This window comes from Strix aluco, chromosome 1, assembly GCF_031877795.1.
Source record: "Strix aluco isolate bStrAlu1 chromosome 1, bStrAlu1.hap1, whole genome shotgun sequence".
Taxonomy (NCBI): domain Eukaryota; kingdom Metazoa; phylum Chordata; class Aves; order Strigiformes; family Strigidae; genus Strix; species Strix aluco.
Genome location: NC_133931.1, coordinates 26,461,499 through 26,482,065, shown reverse-complemented (window position 1 = coordinate 26,482,065; position 20,567 = coordinate 26,461,499). Strand labels below are relative to the sequence as shown.

Here is a 20,567-nt window from a genome sequence, read left to right as displayed (position 1 = left end):
GCGTAACACAAGGCAGTATGCCTTCAGTTACAGCTTAAGGATAGGTGAGAAACTGTGCTTTAGCCTTTCAAAAACATTCTGGTTTGTTTGTTCTGTAGTTTGGTAAATACTTTTATTTTGGGAAGTATTCTTAAAGCACATAGCATATAGTTGTTTTGTGAGGTTCTTTTACATATTTTAAATACTTTTATTCATTTTTATATTTCTGTTTTTAAGTTTCCTATTTTTCTTTTAAATTAAATACAGTAAAACAACCCAAACTTTCCTCATTCACTACATCAGTGGTTTTGCTGTTGGTAAATACAGGCCAGGACCAACTTAGGTACCATGTTACAAGGAAGAAATGGGAGAAAAGCGAGCACTTATTCCCAAAACTAACAATCTCTTTAGGTTATTCTTTGTAGGTTCCTGGTATTACTAGAAGGGAGAGGCTACTCTTAGTAGAGAGTGATTAACATCTTGCTCTACAACTCCTGCTATGAATTTCCCACTGGAGAATCCATTTCTTGCCACTGGTGGTGGAGGAAGTAGTGAAAAATACCTAAATAGGCTAAAATTGGTGTTTGTGAAAACCTCAGATAATCTTCATAACTTTCATTGTCATGCTGGAGTTTGGAACATAGTTTCCCTAGAAGTATAATGCACGGGGTAGATACGACCATCACCTGCTTGCTACAAGGGGAAACTTCTGGATTGCTCAAAACCTGTCTTCCTGGGTTAGCAATTTTGATAAAGTGACTGTTCAGTTCTCATAAATCATGGTGACAGGCTGTACAGTAGTAGAAAACAGCCCAGGAAAAGTAATAGTTGGAGGAAGTTGGAAAGTGTAGAAGAAGGAGTCTCCCTCCCCTCAGGCCTCATGTCTGGCACCACAGCAACCTCTGGTTGGCGCTGGGTCGCTGTGGCAGTGTTGGCTACATGGCTAGTGCAGATAGCACTCTGGCAGCAAAACTGAGCTTGGAGTTAATTTTCTTCATAGCAGCCCATAGGGTGCTCTGTTTTGGATTTGTGGCTAAAACAGGGCTGATAACACACCAGTGCTTTGGCTATTGCTGAACAGCAATGAGGCTGGGGCTGCCTAAGAAGCTGGGAGGAGAACGTAACCAGGACAGCAAGCCCCAACTCACCAAAGGGTATTCTGTACCATATACCATCTTGCTCAGCAATAAAAATGGAGGGGAGGGATTTTCTGGGGACTGGCTGGTCATCAGTCTACTTGTAGGAGGTAGTTAGTGATTGCCTTTGCATCACTTGTCATGGAGTTTTTATTTCACCTTCTTCTTCCCTTTCCTTTGCTCGTTAAACTGTCTTTATCTTGATCCACAAGTTTTTCTTGCTTTTGTTTTTCCTGTTCCCTGTCCTGCTGTGGTGGGGGTCAACCCACCACAAATATGTTTCTGGTGCAGCTTCAGTTCTGAATGATTTTCACCAAATTTTCCCCTCTTAAGTGTTTCAAGACATAGTGTTTCCTTTTTTATTTGGGAACTTTTTCTAGATTGTTTGTTTAAAGTAGATTCAGCCATGAAAACAGTGGAGGGAAATACATTTCTGGTCAACAAAAAAGAAAAAAATCAGTTTCTTACAGTTGCAAAACAGATTAAAAAAATATTTAAACACTGGAATATATAGGACCAAAAAGCTGAAATTTGACAGAAATAATATCTCTATCCAGTCTAACAGTAGAATCTTTTGGGTTTTTTCAGTAAAAATCAATGTTGACTTTTCATGAGATTTAGCTGCGTATGTTTTTGAATTTACGTATCAACACATATATGAACAGTTTATGCTTTTAATTATGTTAATGTAATAACACTGGATCACACAATTGGGCTCTATCGTAGTGAACATGCTACTATTCCCACGTCCATTTTTCCTAGTTTTTTCTTCTATTTCCTGTTATGATGGGTCATAATTAATACTATTCATTGCCTCATGTTGTTATATTGACCGTCTTATCTCTTCAGGTGGTGGGATTTTCAAACCTGGCCTTAATGGATTCTTCTTCCAGTCTTACAAGAAGCAGTGAGAGTTACATAGCTCCTTGGAGCCGCATTTTAAGATTTGGTGTATCTGCTGCACTCTGGTTAGCCATTGCCTTCTTACAGGTATGTGAAACACATGACATACTGAGTTATCATTTTCAGGTTGGTTCTTGGAAGCTAGAATATATTACTAGGCCATCCATACTATGTATCATAGCATTGGGTATATTCTTAACTGTTTTGCTTGATCTAGACTTTTAGCTGCTTTAGCATGGTTACACCTTAGAACTCAAAATTAATCTTCTGAGCTATGAGACATCTTACTTTGTAGTCAGAATTTTAATCCTCTCAAAGATGTGAATTTATGCACCATGTTTGTTTTGTTTTAAACAACTTTGAAGTATCTCCAAGTTCAAAATGAAAAACGGGTTATTGCTACAACTTTAATTCTTAGAGGAAGGATGTCAATCCCATTTCATAGAGTCCAATGCAATGGTGGCCACTACAGAAGTCTGTAATTTGTAGGTGTTAAACTGTGAAGATAATTGCTTAATAAAGTCAAATCTGATGAACTAATAAAAGAAAATTTGGTTGATTTATTTCAGATTATATTTTTTTCTGTGTTTTATGAAAGATTTGTTGAAGATAAGATAAGCCAATTTGTTGATTTGTGTTGCATGAGCAATGTAAGTATTTCTTTGTCTCATTTGTACAGTGGCATTTTAAATAGAATAATACAGAAGATAGTTTTAAGAATATTAAATAATATTTATTCATTGAATTTAATCAGAGATTACTAGCTAACAGCCAAAGTCAATGTTTCTTTCAGCTCACTTTATTGGTGCAATCTACAAGAAAATTTCAGTTAAACTTTAATTGGAAAAAGATTCTGGAACCATAGGTATCAATATGTTCTTCTAGATTTGTGATTTTTAGGTTGCTTTTTAAAGTTAATTGGTTACATATGCTCACACAGAATTGTAAGTAACAAATTGGTGAGGCCGCACCTCAATTACTGTGTTCAGTTTTGGGCCCCTCACTACAAAAAGGACACTGAATTACTCGAGCGTGTCCAGAGAAGGGCAACGAAGCTGGTGAAGGGTCTGGAGCACATGTCGTACGAGGAGCGGCTGAGGGAACTGGGGTTGTTTAGTCTGGAGAAGAGGAGGCTGAGGGGAGACCTCATCGCCCTCTGCAACTACCTGAAAGGAGGTTGCAGAGAGATGGGGATGAGCCTCTTTAACCAAGTAATAAGTGATAGGACAAGAGGTAATGGCCTCAAGTTGCGCCAGGGAAGGTTTAGACTAGATATTAGGAAGCATTTCTTTACATGTAGTGCATAGGTTGTAGAAAGAGTTAATTTTGGGTTCTATGTGATAGATAAGCATTGTATCATACAGAATGAAATTCAATTAAATAGTCTCCTAGGAGCTCAACTGGGATCATGCATATGTATTATGTATCACAGAAATAATTTTTGAATCAAAAGCTAATAACTTTGCTTTAATTTTTTGGCTCTGTGGAATTAAGTAGTGATCCTTGCTGTTGATAAACTAAACTTGAAGCTGGTGTGTATTTGTAGTTAAACATAGATAAAACTAATCAGTAAAAGAGTTAGTAAATATTTTTCTGCCATATTTATTTTGGTACCTGCCTACTTTGTATTTGTAGAAGGGCTGGTCTTGCTGATCTCCACTGTGAATTCAAAAGTTCAAAAATAAAATTATAATGTTTAATTAAATTATTCTTCTCTTCCCCCATCTCTTTTAGATTTCGGTGTTTCTCTTGTCACACAGCTGCTTTGGTTATTATATTCATGGTCGCTCTGTGCATGGACAGGCAGATACTAATATGGAAGAAATGAATATGAACCTAAAAAGAGAAGCAGTAAGTAAAAGTATTAAAGTTTACACCTGCTCTAATTATTTATTTTATTGAAAACTCCCACATCTTTGCATTATGCATCTGCTCTTGTGCATTACATTGCATCAAGTTATGATACTTAAAAGATACCAGCTGTTGGTGTGTAAATATATGACTCAATAGTTCTTTTAACTAGCTCTTCATCTTTCTTCTTCTTCAGTATCTCTTCTTCTCTATTACTTCTTCAGATTTCATAGATCTAAAATTCCTGTTTTTCTAAAAAATTTTTTTGTGTATTTAAGAACCTTCTTTTTGATATTGAAGCTTTTTATAAGCTCATGGCCACATTCAAAAAGATGCATACCAAAATAGTTTCATAAAGAGACAAATCTGAAAAACTCCTGGTAAAGAAACATCTGCTCTTCCAATAAATTCTTTTGTTCCATCTCTTCTCCTGTGGTGATATAACCTATTTTTTACAGAAATTAATTTGAATAAGTATTTTATCTAGTTTATTGTATGTTGTATCTTTGCTGCAAGATCAGGCAAATGTAAAATGTCTAATACAAGATTGGAACACTTTGCACTAAATTTCATGACATTTTGCACCTTTGTAGGGACAAGTAGGAAGAAAGTACCTTAGATGAAGGATATTGCTATTTCAATGATAAGTGGACAGAAAAAAACATAAACACATGAAAATTAAATCTCAAACACTGAAATGTAGAGGAATCTTTTTAATAATATTTTTGACTTGTCTGTTCCTATATTTTTTTCCTAATTGTTTATTTTAATATAATTTTGGAAAAAGCAGTTTTTTCCCTATGAAGATGTTGAATTTTCTGTTTTCTTGGGGTTTTTGAGATTTATTAAATGTGACCCGAAAAACATATGGCAAAAGTCAGGAATCCAAAGCACAAAAAAAACAGGACAAGTATAGAATAAATGATAAACATAAAAGAAAGGGCTTCAGAGTGAATGTCAAAAGATGTATTAGAAGGTAATGAACTGAACACAGGTGAAAAAGAGGAATATGACTTTGTGACAGCAGGGGTCAGGATTTCATGTCCTAAGAAAATCTTGCTATAATAGAACCAAGAGTGCAGTGGATTCAAATATTTAGAGATATTAAGTACTATGTGTACATGAAAGAGAGGAAATTAAAATATTTTTACTTTTTTGGGGTCTATGAATCACATTAATAATGTTAATTTACAATTGGTTTAATTGTATAGGAAAATCTATGTAGTCAGAGAGGTTTGTTACCGAACACAGATGGCCAGACATTTCAGATTTCCATTTCAAGAAAAATGCGACTGCACTATGACAGGATTCATGAAAACCTAACAAGAGTAAGTGAGATATTTGTATTTTGTAGATGTTATTTAAAATAGGTAATTTTTCTGCTGAAGTCATGGTCATGTTATATTTCAGAAACGTGGTCCTGCTAGGCTTTTGGACTCATCTACAAATACTTTTGAACAAAGCACAAGGGCATACAACACCATGAACAAATTTCTCAGTTCTTTTATTGATCACGTATGTATATTGACATTACTATATTAAAGAAAACATAATTATAGTAAGTAGAGACTAAAAATTGTAAATCTGAAGGACTAATTTCTCTTTAAGTTTATGTGCTTAAAGACTTGTTGTTAAAGACTTTATGGCAACTGGAACAGCACTTCATTCAAAAAAAAAAAAAAAAAGAGTGCTGTCCAACAGTAAAGCCTGCTCTTAAAAAAGACAAATCCTTTTTTATTATGTACTTATTTTTGTCTTGGAATAGACCAGTGCTTTTTTCCATTCATAAAGGTCTAAGTAGCTGTACTTCACTTTGTAACAAGTACTTTTTCTTTGAAATCATAAAACAAGAATTATTGTTTTTCCTTTTCTTATAGGTTCATAAAGAAATGGATTATATTGTTAAAGATAAGTTGCTGCTTGAACGAATTCTTGGCATGGAGTTCATGGAACCAATAGAGAAGAGTCTCTTTTACAATGGTAAAAAGATTTGTGACTTGTTATTTGTACCATATTTATAAGTATGCAGATTTCTGTGGAGATCTGTTTCCCAGGATTTACAATCTAAACTGGACTTTACAGCAGGAGTGGTCATTAAATGACCACTTTTGAGGGAGGTATTCAGGAGAAGTTTTTCAGGTTATAGAAATCCTATTTATAATTTGTCACTCAACTGCAATGTTTTCCCTTTTAGGCAACTGAAAGGATACTGTGTAGAGAGTTGCACGTGTTTATGAAGTGCTCCTTTGACTTGCTATGTAGATCCAATATCCACTTTGTAAACAGAAAGAAGACTCACAATATTTAAATAGCTCCCTGCTATTTTTTTTATATAGAACCAAATTTCTTATTAAATAACTAAAAGTACAGAAAGTCAATTTCTTTAAAGAGGATGTTCAGAGTGAGGATGTTTTAGTGGAATACTTGATATTAATACACCACTCACCTTTGCAGACACCACTAAGTAATTTGGATTCTTGACTATTTTAGTTTGAAGCTTTTTAAGCATTGCCAATGCCCATAGCAAAAATGAGTATTCCAGCAGAAACAGGAATGACACCAGTTCTGATTCTGGTCCCTGGAGCTATGCAAAATCAGTCAGACTTGGGTTCTTCAGTGCATCATCCTGAATCCCAAGCCCATGCTAAACCTAGCCATAAGTATTTCCAAGTGACCAGTACATGTGTTAAGAATAGATTTAGTGAAAGTTCTTGACCACATCTCAACCTTCAACCTAGGTTCCTAAATCAGAATCCCTGGAAGATTGATGCTGTGAAACACCAAGGCTCTAAAACCTTAACCTATTCATAATTACTGCCAGGTCACCAATACCTACTTCACTGGAATCCTCATCCAGTGTTAGGTCCTCCATTTCCAAGGTTTGTGAAACCCTGAATCCTGGTCTCCTCCTATTAACAAATGTGGTCTGGGGATCAGTATCCACACTGCAATGAAATATGAGCTGTGAACTTAGGCCTGATACCAGTCTGTTTCCTCAGTCCCTGAGCTGTACAGAATACATCAGAAATTATCCTTGAAAACCATAGTTCAGACTCTGATTCCACCCCTAGCCATAAATATGGCCATCACCTGCATGAAAACTAAACATTAACTAGTGATCCAAGATGATGCAAGCCCTCATTTTGAGTGCCCCAAGTACTTGGGTCTCCCACCTCACTATTCTAAGCTGAAACTAAACCTTATGACAACCATAATCCAATCCATAGATATTATCAGATGACCATTGCACATCCTAAATATGTCATTATTCTTCTATAGTAGCAATCTGCAGATTACATCATTGAGCTGTGCAGAACTTGTCCTGCTCTATGACTCCGAGGCCGCAAAAGCTGAAGCCTAGTGTGAATCTGAAACCTTGCTATATGATCAGGAATGCAGCATATGCTTTCCAACTAGCCGTGGTTGTAGTCTGACATTTTTGCTCAGTCTAGATGTCTGAGCTACACCTAATTCATTAAAGGCATGGACTCTCCTCCCCTGTCATGGTGAAGCGCTATCTTTAGGGATAATTGTGGCCAGATAGCCAGTATCTGCCTTAAAACTATAACTAGGGCTTTCTTCAGCCTGTCTGTGATTCCACACCTTGCAATATCAGTCATTCCAAAACCCTGTTCTAAACCCCAGGTCTATTTAGCCATAAATATTGTCGTGTATGCAATGTCTGAATTAGAATTAAGTGTATAAACATGATGTGATGTCTTCAAATTGTGCAGTATTCAACAAAGGTTTGGTCTTTTGACTGCCATTGTTTCACAGTTGATAATCATAAGCGTTGATATAAATAAATTGTTTGATGGTTTAGACTGCCATGTTTTCTAGAAGTCTGGACACAAATTAGGATTTCATGGCAGTAGGACATAAACAATTTGTAATGAAAATAAGCTGTTTCTTATAAAAGTTGCATTAGACATTTTTCTGAAAAAGTAGAAAGAGGGGCAAGAATCTGTTTTATGTAATTGTTTATTTTAAGTGTTATTTTCTCTTTTGAAAGTGGTGCTTTTTGATAAAATAAAGTGGATAAGTGGTCTAGACTACTTCAGCTATGAAAAAGGTATTTTAAGCTTAAAAGACCCATTTTCTGGGAAACTGTTAACCAATGAACAAAGATAATGTTAAGCTCTGAAACTCCTCCTAAGTAAGGCTTTAAGCATATGTTTTTATTATTTTGTTGAGTTGGGACCAGAGTTAACACTTGCTAAATATTTCAGTGACAAGGAAGTTATGTCTGTGTCTTGTTCAAAGCAGCTTTTTTTAAACAAACTGATTGAGATTTCAGGAGTGAATAAAGTTGTGTGTGGCACATGAGCTTTCCCTATTGTGTTCGGTCAGTATTAAGCCATTTTATAAGTGAAAAGGTTTGTATTTTGCTTAAATAGAATGGCATAACTAGCTCTTATGATGCCATAGAATGCCATAACTAGCTTTTGCTCTGATTTCCCTTTTTCTTACCAGCTTTCTCAGCATGGGATGATAAACTCCACAAACTTGTACTTCACAGAAATGATAATTTCTCAAAAATTCTTTTCTTTCTGTAGATGAAGGACACTCTTTCAGTGATGTTCTCTATTATGGCAATGAGACAACATTGCTCATCTTTGATATCCTGTTTTTCTCTGTTGTGGATCTGGCTTCCCAAAGTTTTGTTTTAGCAGCTGTTCTAACATATTTGCAACAAGAGGTAAATTTAAATTTAAGAACAAAGTAATCTTTTTTAAATGTGGGTTAGTATAGAAGTTTATAGAGTTAGCTAGATAATTAAAGCAGTAAGTTAGCAGTATGCGGTGACAAAAGATTATACTGAGAGCTTATAAAATAGCTTTTTAGTTTGGGGGTTTTTTGTCAAATAGGCTTGTGAGCAATTAATTTTATTCACATGCCTGTCACGAATAAAGAGGCTACAAGTAACTCAGTAGAAAACACAGATACCTGTTAAAATTAATCACACATAATTATATGATATTTCAGGGTGGAAAGATGTTGGAAAATGTTTTCAAAATGCTAAAGGGTGTTAAGCACCTAATTCACTCATGTTATTTATGATTTAAAGATAATATGAAGTTGCTATTTTATGTTAAGTACTGAAACATACTGTTTTAAGTATTTCTTTGTTAATACATTTTTTCTAAAATGTTCTTAGATATTTAGGTTTATTCGTAATACACTTGGGCAGAAGAATTTGGCATCCAAAACCTTGGTGGATGAAAGATTTCTCATTTAATTAAGAAGATGAAAAACTTTATTAAGGAGTTAATTATGGAAATGATGTCCAAGATCAAAGCATCTCTGACCTGCAGATTAATTGTAGTGCACTTTTCAGTAATAATAATGTAATGGTTTTTAAATGTATCATTTTTTATACTGTGTGCTATTAAGCTTTATTTTTGTTCATTTACAAATATTTTTCAAATATGTGAACACTAAGCCATAGGCCTTTAAAAGGAAAGGTACGTGAAAATAAGACAGTAAGCTTACTGTTGTTAGAATAAGATAAAAACTATTTAATGGCTTTTGGTGAGATATGGACCGCTCACTTTGAGGCAATAATTTGAGCATTCTGGTTGGCAAGAGAGGTTGTCAACTCATAAGTTTTCTGAAAATCCCTTAATTTTTTTTATTTTTTAACAAAAATTTATTTTGAGGTATAATGTTTAGCAGACATATTTCCAGTTTTACACAGCACAGGATTTGTTCTGAATTAAGTTAATATTTCAAGAGGACTTTTTACAGATCACTTATTTACAGTAACTCCAACTTGAAATTTTAACTTTTCTTTATTGTGTCATAGTATTGTATGCTTTTGTCTCTTCTCTTGGAGTTTGTAATTGTTTTTCTTGGGTGTGGACTACACATGACAAAGTTTCCTTGTGTTTGAGATACAGTAGTGTTACAGCGATGCAGAAGAACAGGCTAGTTACAATAGTGCAGAGGAGATGGTTATAGGTGTTTGGGGTTTGTTCCTGATCTTCTGTCATCTGATGCGAGATGACCAAGAAAATACAGTAATTCTTCTGTGCTGTTTCCACACAAGTGAAGTAGAAGCAATTGTTCTTATCTTTTCGGAAGTGTTCTCACAGGTGCCTCTATATGCTCATGTACCTCTGTCTCTCTTAATTTTCTGGCTTTATTATCTTTAGATATAGCACAGAGACCATAATCATTTTACTGTCAGCATATTTTTGGAATTTAAGCAAGTTAATAATTATTCAAGTGCCACTTATTAAGTGTTAAGGGAGATTATGAATGGCCTTCAAAACACCTTAAGGTGAGGTGTCTACCTCCCATTTGTATCTCTGAAAAGTCTCTTTTTTAGAATTATGTTTTTCAGTAAATGGTTAAATATGAATAGTGTTTGCTGTTTTTATAGCTGTTACTTGTCTTTAGATTACTCAACAAGGGACTTTCACCAGCAAAACCACCATAAAAACGTAAGTCGAGGTTAGCATGTTTATTCCAAAACAGAGGCTGAGGACGTGGTTTGTTGGACCTCACAGATTTCCAGTGCAGACATGCTTATCTGAGTTGAAGCAGCTTTGTATTTCAGGTGTTTCTTGGCTTCATAAAGAGGAACATGTTCTCATGTTGATACCATATCATATCATGATATTAAACTTACAGTAGCATGGACATAAATCTCAGGGTCACTATTGCTCTAATGCATTTGCTTTTGGTGTTGCAAAACCTGTGTAGCTTGCTAGGCCAATATAGTTGCTATTAACTGGTAGAATGTGTCTGCCAGTAAGGCTATAACAGGGTAGATAACTGTAGAGTTGATTTTTAGCAGGATGTCCATTTATTAATATGCAGTTTAGCGTGTCATGCTTTCCTTACTTTTGTCTGCTTATGTGCACAATTCTTAGTTTGTTGGTGCACACTTTGCCTCAAAAAAGGTGTGAATACAAAACTTCCAAGAGAGTGAAATGTCCAGTGTAAATAAAATTAAGGCTGTTGGCTTTATAGTGAGTGTAGTTATTAAGGTGTCCATTAGGTTCTGAATCTGTTAAAACAGCCAAAAATTGTATTTCCACTGAGTACCATGAATATATGACTTCATTAGTTGTGAGGTTCCTGTCATATTTCTTGTCAGTGATCTACTGAGTGCCAAAACTGTAAACTAAGCTAAGGAGCCATCTGAGAAATGGTCTGCAGCAGGACATTTGCAAGGCAAAGTTAGGCTCACATGACATCTGTGTATTTCTTTGCTTGATATCTTTGCATAGCTTAACTAAACTTAACTAAACTTTCCAGATCTTACAAGCCCTACTGAAATGTCAGTGTACAAGAGGAGATACAATCTCTTTCATGTGACCATATTTACTGAAAATGACCGATGTGACTGAAGGAGTGTAGAGAGTTGCTGTGGTCCATAAGTGAATAAATTGACCCTAATGAATTACCCTAATACAGATCTTTTATTACTGTCACTTTCCAGCAATAGTACTGTGCGTCCCTGTCAATGCTAACAGGCACAAGCTTTTTCTCGGTGTGAATTCTCATGTGTTATAGTCATGAAGTTATTCTAGGGAAAAGAACCACACTACAAACATACCTCCTCCAGGATGGTCTGATTTATGACCAACTTCAGTCAGAATAACTAAAGTGTAGTAACCAGACCTGGGTAAACGGGGAATGCAAAATGAAGATGTGGTTGTGCCATCTGTAGACATGGACGTTTAGTTTTTAGTTTGTCCAGTATCAGTAGAAATGGAGACGTTTCAGCATGTGGGCTCTCACTCTGTACCCTGTTCTCGATGCTTTTGCTAACCAGGTGCACCTTTGCATGCAAAAATTGTGCTTTGAGTTTGCTTTAGATATGCCTTTAATTATCTGCTGCTCAGAAGGGCATGTGAAAGCTTTAATGACCTTGCAAAAACTACCACTAAAGGCAACTCCTGTTACAGATAAATGTTGAATTAATCTAAAAATGTCCTGTCAAAACTGTTCAGTCGCTTATCCCCCTCTTTCTCTTCAGTGCACACACTACTCTGTTGTGTTTTATTTTTCCGGGTCATTTATCTAAAATGTTAATATAGCTAACATAGGCACTCTCCATGATTTAGGAAATAATTATAGGAGTCAAAAGCGCCTGGAATTCACAGAAGCTTTTCTTCATTCTTGCTGTCCAACACTTGAAACAGGTTGACTGCGCTTTTTCTCCCATTGCTTGATATTTGTTCAAGAAATAGCTCTTGTGATTGTATTTCCAACTTAATGTTTTTCCTTTTTTAAAATTAATATGCAGCTACAATGTGTTGTTCATGTGATGAGTGTCTTTCAAGTTTCTTAAATGTTTATTTAATCACATGGCATTTCAAACTCTCGTATCTGTCCCTTTGAGCAATAAAAAATTTTTTCAAGGATTGGAGAAGTTTTTTTGCACTTGTTAAATCAGTTGTCCCCAGCTTACAACACACTTTTCCTTCCATGAACATGAGAGGTTTCAGAGTAGGGCAGGAGGCTGCTACTGGCTCTGCAGTCCAGAGCAGCTCTGTCAGGACAGGCATAAGAAAGGGATTTTGCAGTCAGTGCAGCAATGGAGGGTGTGGTTTTGGACAGCCACAACTAATGGAATGAGCAGGCTGCTTTTTGCTGAGTGTCTTAGGGGTTAGATACCAGAACAGTTCATTCCACAAATAATTATCACTCATATATAGACCAAGTACAGTTATTTCAAGAATGTGTTTAAAATTCACAGGTTTCATTTACTAATAAGGACTTGATTGATTTGTATTTTACTACAGCATTCATTTTCATGGTAGGGATGGGTGTGTGATTGAGGTAAATTGTAAATCGAAGTGGAACTGGCACCATGCTCAAAATTTCACCCCACCGATGGCACGTTGATGCCATCCAAGCCAAGCTTATGTGATTTTCTGTTTGTTTTCAGTCTGAAAGGGAGAGTATGAGCAGTAGGTGACTAGGGAAGGGTGACATTGTGATATGCTCCTATGAAAATCAGGAGTAAACTTGGGATGGTAGAAGGAGGTAACTATCAACCTCCCAAAACCAGTCTCCCTCAACAACACCCGCTTTCCCCTACGTCTCTTTTCTGTAGCCAGGATCCCAGTATCGCGCCCTTTCCTTCTGTACCTTTTCACCATTTAAAAGCACCAATCCCCTGTGCCTCAAGCCAGTGCCTCCAGGTGGTGCCTGCCACAGCCTCCCACTCCGCCCCACCGCCCTCAGCTGAGGCCAGATCCTGCCCCTGCCTTCCTGCCTGAGGGTCTGGCAGCAGGGCTCTGTGCTGGGGCAGTTGCTGCCTGTCCCCACTTCCCCAGGGAAATGAGGGACACACAGTCTGGCAGGCCAGAAGCTGAGGGAAGGAGGCCTTTGCAGGAGAACGCTGCCAAGCTGGGTAGCAATGAACTGTGTGCCAAGGTGCGCCGCAGGGTAGCAGCGCAGGTTCTTTGGTGAGAAGAATGAGAATCCAAACATAGCATTAGAGATCAGTTTAAAAGCATGAAGTCCCAACCTCCACTTATGTCTGAAAGGAAGAAGGAATGAAACCAAGACACCTCTAAACAAACTGCTCTTTGAGCACTGGCTTCCTCCACCTTTGCCTCCTTACATACCGTCTCCACCCCAGCACTCCCAGCTTCCTGTGTGGCTCTTACCACGCCACAGCACAGATGACACCTGCCACAGGTGGCTTGGAAAAGCCACCGTCCTCACTGGCTCACCGCTGGCTGCCAAAGGGAGCAGGACTGTGGCAGCCACCCCGCCAGCAGGATGGCTGAGCTGCCGCCAGCCCCCGCGGGCAGGACTGCGCGGGCGGTTCCGCGCTCCCGTGCCCATGGGGAGGACCTGGATTCACAGATTGGGCTGGGAATCACAGAGCCTGAGGGACGTTCCCCGGGAAACACCACGGGAGATGCATTTGCCTCTCTCTAAGATGAATGTTTCCTTCTTATCCTGGTAAAGCTTCAGTAAACCTTGATGGTCCAGAGCCCTGACCAACTGTATCCCTCTCTGATCCAGACTGCTTTACCAACCTACTGGTGCTACTCAAGACGTGTCAGCCCTTTAGTTTTCCCAGGTGATCTCCGTCACAGCAGGAGCAGCTGTAAGCCTGGCAGCTGGGGAGAGGTAAGGCAGCCCTTGAGGTTAATTAGGAAATATTCAATCTTCAAAGCTCACCTGTGGAATAGCTCTGCAGCCTGGTGGCTCTGCAGAGATCAGGAGGCAGCACCACATTGAGAATTTCCCTTTGAGTGTTCAGAATCATTCTTTACTTAATCTATGAAAGCTCAGCCCACACCAGACAATCTCCTCACAACCTGTGGTGATCACGGTATCAAAGGCAAAGGCTATATGTAAGCAGTGAGAAGGAAATGTACTTGTCATAGCACTAAAGCAGTTATGCCTAGAAAACATGAAGCAATTAAGAGACAGATCTAGATGGTGTCTTTCTGTGGTTGGCTTTGGGTTTTTTTTTTTGCATAAGTGGCTGCTATTACAGCAGTTATTGAATTTCCACCCTCTCTGCGTCAGGGTGGCAGAAAGGCTCATGCAGTATGGAAGAAACTGGAATGAAAAAAACAACCTATAACCCCATGGTCTCCATGACCTTTTCACCCTGGTTTACAACTGCAGGAAAATAATCCCCTTCAAATCATGCAAAAAATAAGTCTCCAGTTCTTCCTGAAAATGCTGAACAGAGATATTTACTTTTGGCTTTGCCTGATCCCTGGCAAAAGAAATGTTGCACCAACCAACCTCTTGAGCAAACAGCTCGGTATCTCCCAGGGCCTGGCCTGATCCCCCATTCCATCCATGCCTTGTCGGGGGCAGCCGAGCTGGGACAAATGGATTTTGCTCTTTCATGTGCTGCAGTTTCCCCTGAATCCTTTCCACGTGCTGTGGAGCTGCTGGGGTACCATGGGGGCCAGAACCTCCATCCGTGGGGTCTCAGAGGACGGATCCAGGCACTGGCTTTGGGGCACACACCCAAGCTGCTGCCCCACCTGCACCGGCCCTTCCCCTCACTTCTTCATTTCCAGGTTCGCCTGGGCCTGCAGAGAGCCAAACCCCTGGAAATCTTGGCAAGGGGATGCAGGAGTTACATTGATATCTTTATGTTTAATAACAGCTGTGCTGAAAGCTCAGTATTTATTACATTATCTGGGTAGGTCAGAGCAGAGATGATGCCGGGAGAGGAACCTCTCAGCTGTTCATTTCTCCTACAGTGTACAGTCAGATATTAGTTTTTGTTTGTTTCATAGTTTGAGACAGAGTGCACTTTTTGCTGGAAAGGAAAAGGCTGCATTTTCCATTTTCAACATTTTCTTTCTTTTTGTGTGTGGATATAAAGATCTGAGCTTCACTGTTGAAAATGCTGAAGTTGCTCATCTGTACCTTGTATGCAGTATTTCTGTCTACAAACACTGGAAAATATTACTGCATGGTCAGACACAATAAGACATGCAGACTCTTTTCTGTTGAGATTGCTGTGCAGAGATGGGTGGTGTCATGGGGCACCCAAGCTCAGTGCAGAACTCGATGACACTCCAGGTTCTGCCTGCAGCATCCCAAACCCACAGAGGCAGGGAGACATTCCTTTCCATATGGATGGAGACAAAGCCACGAAGCCTGACAAATTCCTCTGTGTAGGCACGATTACAGTTCTCAAAAATATATATATAAAAAAGAAAGAGAATATGACTGCCTGGTTTGCACAGGCAACTACAGCTCTTATTTCTGACTAACGCTGATCTTATTGCACGTTATTTCTCTTAAGTGGCATTCTGCCTTTGCATTTGCAGAGAGCCCAGCAGTATACTGTTTGGAAGGCAGAATACTGAATGCCTTCAGAGGCTGGAGATGCTGTGGTGGGTTCCAGGGATTTGTGAGCATGGTGACAGGAAAGAGCTGGATCTGAGACCTGTGGATCAGGACTATCTCATCTGTCAACAGAAAGAACAGGACCCTACAGGGATGCTGTCTGGTTTGCAGCTGCAGATGTGCAGCTGCGACACCCCTGTTATACAGGTTGGTATAAGGGAGGGATGGCTGCTCTCCACAGGGAAGTTTTGCTTCCTCTCCCCAAATACTGCAAGCAAACCTCAATTTCCTCAACCTCTTTCATTGTTTAGAGCCAGCACTGCTCTCCACTGGCTTATTCCTGACAGTATGAATAAATGCAGAGCAATGCTTCAATGACACACTTCTTGGAAATAATAATATTCATTTTCCCATACTCACCAGATGTCAAGCCAGAAGAGACCATGAGGCGATGGAGCCTCTCTTGGTGGTGCCCCCTCCATGGCTGTTGGCTCCTCTGACCCAGCCCTCCCAATCAAGGGCAACCCTGCAGCCTCAGCAACCATTACCAGGGAAGGGCTGGGACTCTTACAGATGCAATTAAGTAGCAGACACATTAAAATGTATCTAGATGAAGGAACAGAAATTAGTTAATACCCTCTGCGGAATGGCCTTTGTTTCCAGAGGCTTTTAGCTTTCTCAGCTTCCCCTTTCTCTCCAGCACTGCTCGATTGCAGCTGCTTTAATGGGGAGAGCTTGAAATGGGTGCAGCAGGTGAAAGCAGCAGTTAGAGAATTTGGGAAGCTTAAACATCCCCCCCCAGTCATTGTCATGTCACCAGTAGTTATAAAAGCTGTTCTGGAAGCAACAGTGTATAATTAGAGGAGGTGGATGTTTTCACATTCTGTGCCTGTGTACATGCTGGAGTGCAAAATCCTAGCTGCTTTTCACACCCCTTGTCAGCCTCTCAGCTCAGGGATGGTATGATAGGAGTCTGCAAGGAGAGCGAGCCAGCTTTGCGGGTCCATGAGCTTGGTAATAATCACCCCTAGAAATCAGCTGGCCCCTGGCCCCTAACACCGACTGCAATCTCACTGAAATGGATCTAAATGGGCAAGCGGCTCAGAGGGTTGTTGGTAAGCAAGGAGCCAGGGCAGGGTTTGCTGCCCTGCAGGGCCAGGACAATGCTGGTGGCACCAGGGGAGAAGAGGAACAAGTGGAAGAGCCAGGTCTGGGAAGAGGTGCCCCAGGCAGCGGGGCCCAGCCTGGCCCACAGGCACTGACTGGAGCAAAGCACAGCGTCAGCTCAGGTCTTTTGGCTGGTTTTTTGCATCACACAGGAAGTACAAGACAGACCGTTCTGGTGTGCTCCCTCTCTGCAGCCCCTTTGCCACAAGACAAGCATGCAGTAAATGTGAACGTCATCCCTGGCTGCCTGCAGTCCGCCCGCCTGACATGCACCGAGCTGGGACGAAAGTGAGAGACCCAAAGCCGATGCAGCAGGGACACTCACCTGTGATGACACCTTCTCACACAGTTTTGTATTCAGACCTTACCTGAGAATCACCAGACAGATTCCCTTGTCCCAGAAAATACAGCATTTCTTGAGAAAGGTCCCTACAGTCCTGGATATTGCCATCTTCAAGCTTTTCCCTGTGTGACAAAGGCTCAGGAGACCCATGGTACACATGTGACTGGGACCTGCACGTCTGGTTTCTCGAGATTAGACCCACTGATACTCCTGTTTGATCCCTGGGCTCCCTCCTGGGTGTGTGGCCACGTGCTTGGCTACCTGTGTGTGCCCAGTCAAGGCACCTGATGTGCTTCCCCAGGGAGCTCTGGGCTCTCTGCAGTCACCCCCCAGAGTGAAAGAGAGACCTTTGGTGAACCATCAACCCTCCCATTTTGTAAACAGTCATAGAACTATAGGTTTGGGTTGGAAGGGACCTTAAAGATCATCTAGTTCCAACCTCCCAGCCCATGGGCAGGGACACCTTCCACTAGACCAGGTTGCTCAAAGCCCTGTCCAACCTGGCCTTGAACACTTCCAGGGAGGGGGCAGCCACAGCTTCTCTGGGCAACCTGTGCCAGTGTCTCACACTCTGACTCTGACTTGTAACTCTGCACCTGGTTTTACTCCTGCGTGAGAAAAAATGCTTTCTAAACAAGTTGCTCCTGCCAAGCTCCTCTCTGCTGAATACCAGTTAAATGGCAGAGCATCTGCTTCAAGAGCATTTTAGGCTGAATTTTTCACTCAGGGTGAAACCAGCAAAAATTGCACACACAGAGTGAAAAGCCTCCAATGATGTGGTAAACAGCAAGAGAAAGTGTGTGCGCGTGTTGGGTTGAGGGAAGATGGTGTATCTGTGGTCCCTCCCGATAAACAGCAAAACCATCTGGAGCTCCTGCTAAGAAACAAGGAAATTCAGCCGCCTCTCCATGGGACATCTTAACAGGCCAAATCTCCTTAGATACAAGCACTCTGAAGCAGAGTTTAAGGAAACATGTGTTTATTGAGAGAAGATGTAATTTTAATTTAAGAACAGAAGAGATTAGAGGGTATGTGCATCTAAATAATACAACAACGCCCAGCCTGCTGGGTGGGTTTGTCACTGATGAGCCCAAAACCCATCCCTGAGAGGACTTGTCTCTTCCACTCCAGGTTTATGGCTTCAGCCCAGGTTGCCCCTTGGGACCAAAGGCAATCCCCATAGTGTCTTTGTAGCCTCAGGCCAAGTCAAGTCCTTGCTCCGCATGAATGGCTGTTGTGGGATTTTTCCAGAAGTGTAAGCCCTGGGGATGGCCAGGGACAAAGCCTGATCCTGCCAGACAAGCTGCCTGCTGGAAGAGAAAATCTCATTTTCCTTCCCAGAGAGTCCCCGGGAGATGTCCCCTCCCCTGCTTCCCAGCCTGTTCCTGCTGGGAGGCAGCCAGGACCAGTAAGGCCACTGGGAGTCAGTGGCATGCACAAATTAAATTCTCTGTGGGAGCACCTACACCATCAGCAAAGTGGGGAGTAGAGAGCACCTTCCTGTAGAGCTCCTGACAGTGGGTCTGGGTATCCCCAAAGTGCACCTTCCTCCCCCGAACCACCTCTGCAAACAAACCTGATGGTTCCCAGCAGGGTGGCCACGCTGGCAGCTTAAAAGTTAGCTCCCCAGGCCCCCACTTGTTTGTAACCATTAGCCCAAGTAGGGTCCAGTTACCCTCCTGGCCTGAGGCATTGCTTAAGAGTTTAAAGGAAGGCTGTAAACAAATATAAAACTGCCCCAAAGCTCACATCCCCGTCCAAAGTCTGGTGATGCTGCAGCTCTCTGCCTCTCCTGTTGCCAAGGATTATTTTTAGCTAAAGGAAAGGGGAAATTGCCCTGTTTGCTTTGGCCCATGACGCTGGTGCCTGTAAACGCTTTTCTCAAAAAAGCCCATCAACCACGTGCTGCAACCCCACCAGTGGCCTGCTCCCCCTTGCTGCCTCATAGCACAGGTTCTTGCATGGCTTGCTTCCTTGTTTGCTCAGTCCTGGAGCTCTATCGACTTAAGAATATTGTCTTGCCAGTGACCTGTTACAAAAGTTTAAATTTCTTTTGTAATCTCGAGAGAAAAGGGGGCCCCTCAGTGAAGCCCTTTCCTGGCAGTAGCAGGAGTTTGTGCTGGGCTCCTGCTCCGCAAGCAGCCAGCTGTGCCCATTAATTCTGCTGGAAGGCTGCTCTGGCCTGCTGTAGGCAAAACAGGAGGGCTCTGGAAAAGCATGAAGCCACACAGCTGATAATTCCCCATTTGCCTATGCCTGACCATGCAGGTTTAAATGAGATACAGTTTCAGAGAAGTGATTTTGGAATCACTTGTCTGAAGTGCTGGAGCCCTGCTGGGGTTGGGCGGGCTCCTGGGTCAGAGGGCTGCACTCCCAAAAGGCAGCAGAGAGCTGGCAGAGGTGATTTCATTGCGGCCAGTATCTTCGAGAGCGTGTGAAAAAGCAGGACAAAAGACACACTTCTATAAACTGTGGTGGCTGAGGGAGGAAGGGTGTTTTCTGGCGCCCCTTTCTCTCTCCAGCCTCTGTTTCCAGCGCAGCTCCGGCAGTGTTCCCACACCCCTGAGCTGCCCACCTGCCTCCAAAATGGCCCTTTTGGTATCGAGGTGGCACGTTAGGATCAAGGCCACTGCACAGCAGCAGGCTCTCCTGTCAGGTCAAGCTCTCCTCAGCAGGAAACTCCTCCTTGCCACCGCAGGACAAGGAGCCAGAGAGGTTCTGTGCTGCCAGCCTGGTGCCCAAGGGACAAGAAGCAGTTGTCGTGCCACTCTTGGACACGTCGCTGGGGGTTGCTTGACTGTTGCCCCAAACCCCTTTTCCCTTCTAAGCCCACAAGTCCATTCTGCCGTCCTCCCTGAGGACATTTCCCCACCTTATGTACCTGCCTATCCCAAATGTTACATCCCTGTCTACCACCATACTGCAAGACACTGAGTGTGCCCCTGCCTGCATGTCCTGCAGCAGGATGGATGCCAGCCCTACAGTCTCTCCACAGGGACCGGGCTGCCACCAGGAACAGGTGCTGCCAGGCAGCTCTGGCAACCACCATCCTGTGCGGTTACTCCCACGCTTGGCTGCTGACAGAAGTCAGGTCAGACAAAGCCAGTCTTTTTCTTGAACAGAAAGCGACTACAGTATCACCATTAGCCCAGGGAAATTCTGCATCCAGGACTGATACAGGATTTTGTTTCGTTCCTGGGATAGAGGGGCTGGGGGGAGGAGGGTAAAAACCTCTGTGAACACAGGACAAATGCCTCTTGATGAAATACGCTGTTGTTTTCTAAACATACCTGGGCTGAAGGCTGAAAGCATTGGTGTGGCAATTAAACTTGCATGATGCCACCACAGCACAGAGAGTTGGGAATGCCCACTGAGAACAGTGGCTGAAA

General features: G+C 41.4%; 1 protein-coding gene across 1 annotated transcript in view; it reads left to right on the top strand.

Annotated features, from left to right (window-relative positions):
* TMEM67 (transmembrane protein 67) overlaps positions 1 to 12,248 on the top strand; it is a 34,595-nt gene extending 22,347 nt beyond the window's left edge. Inside the window, exons 21-28 of the mRNA XM_074815979.1 lie at positions 1,965 to 2,105; positions 2,588 to 2,668; positions 3,753 to 3,869; positions 5,081 to 5,197; positions 5,280 to 5,384; positions 5,747 to 5,849; positions 8,426 to 8,568; positions 9,028 to 12,248. Of these exons, the coding sequence (XP_074672080.1) occupies positions 1,965 to 2,105; positions 2,588 to 2,668; positions 3,753 to 3,869; positions 5,081 to 5,197; positions 5,280 to 5,384; positions 5,747 to 5,849; positions 8,426 to 8,568; positions 9,028 to 9,108 (888 nt within the window). The 3' untranslated portion in view covers positions 9,109 to 12,248. The remainder of the gene's footprint in view (positions 1 to 1,964; positions 2,106 to 2,587; positions 2,669 to 3,752; positions 3,870 to 5,080; positions 5,198 to 5,279; positions 5,385 to 5,746; positions 5,850 to 8,425; positions 8,569 to 9,027) is intronic.
* The last annotated feature ends 8,319 nt before the right edge of the window (positions 12,249 to 20,567 follow it).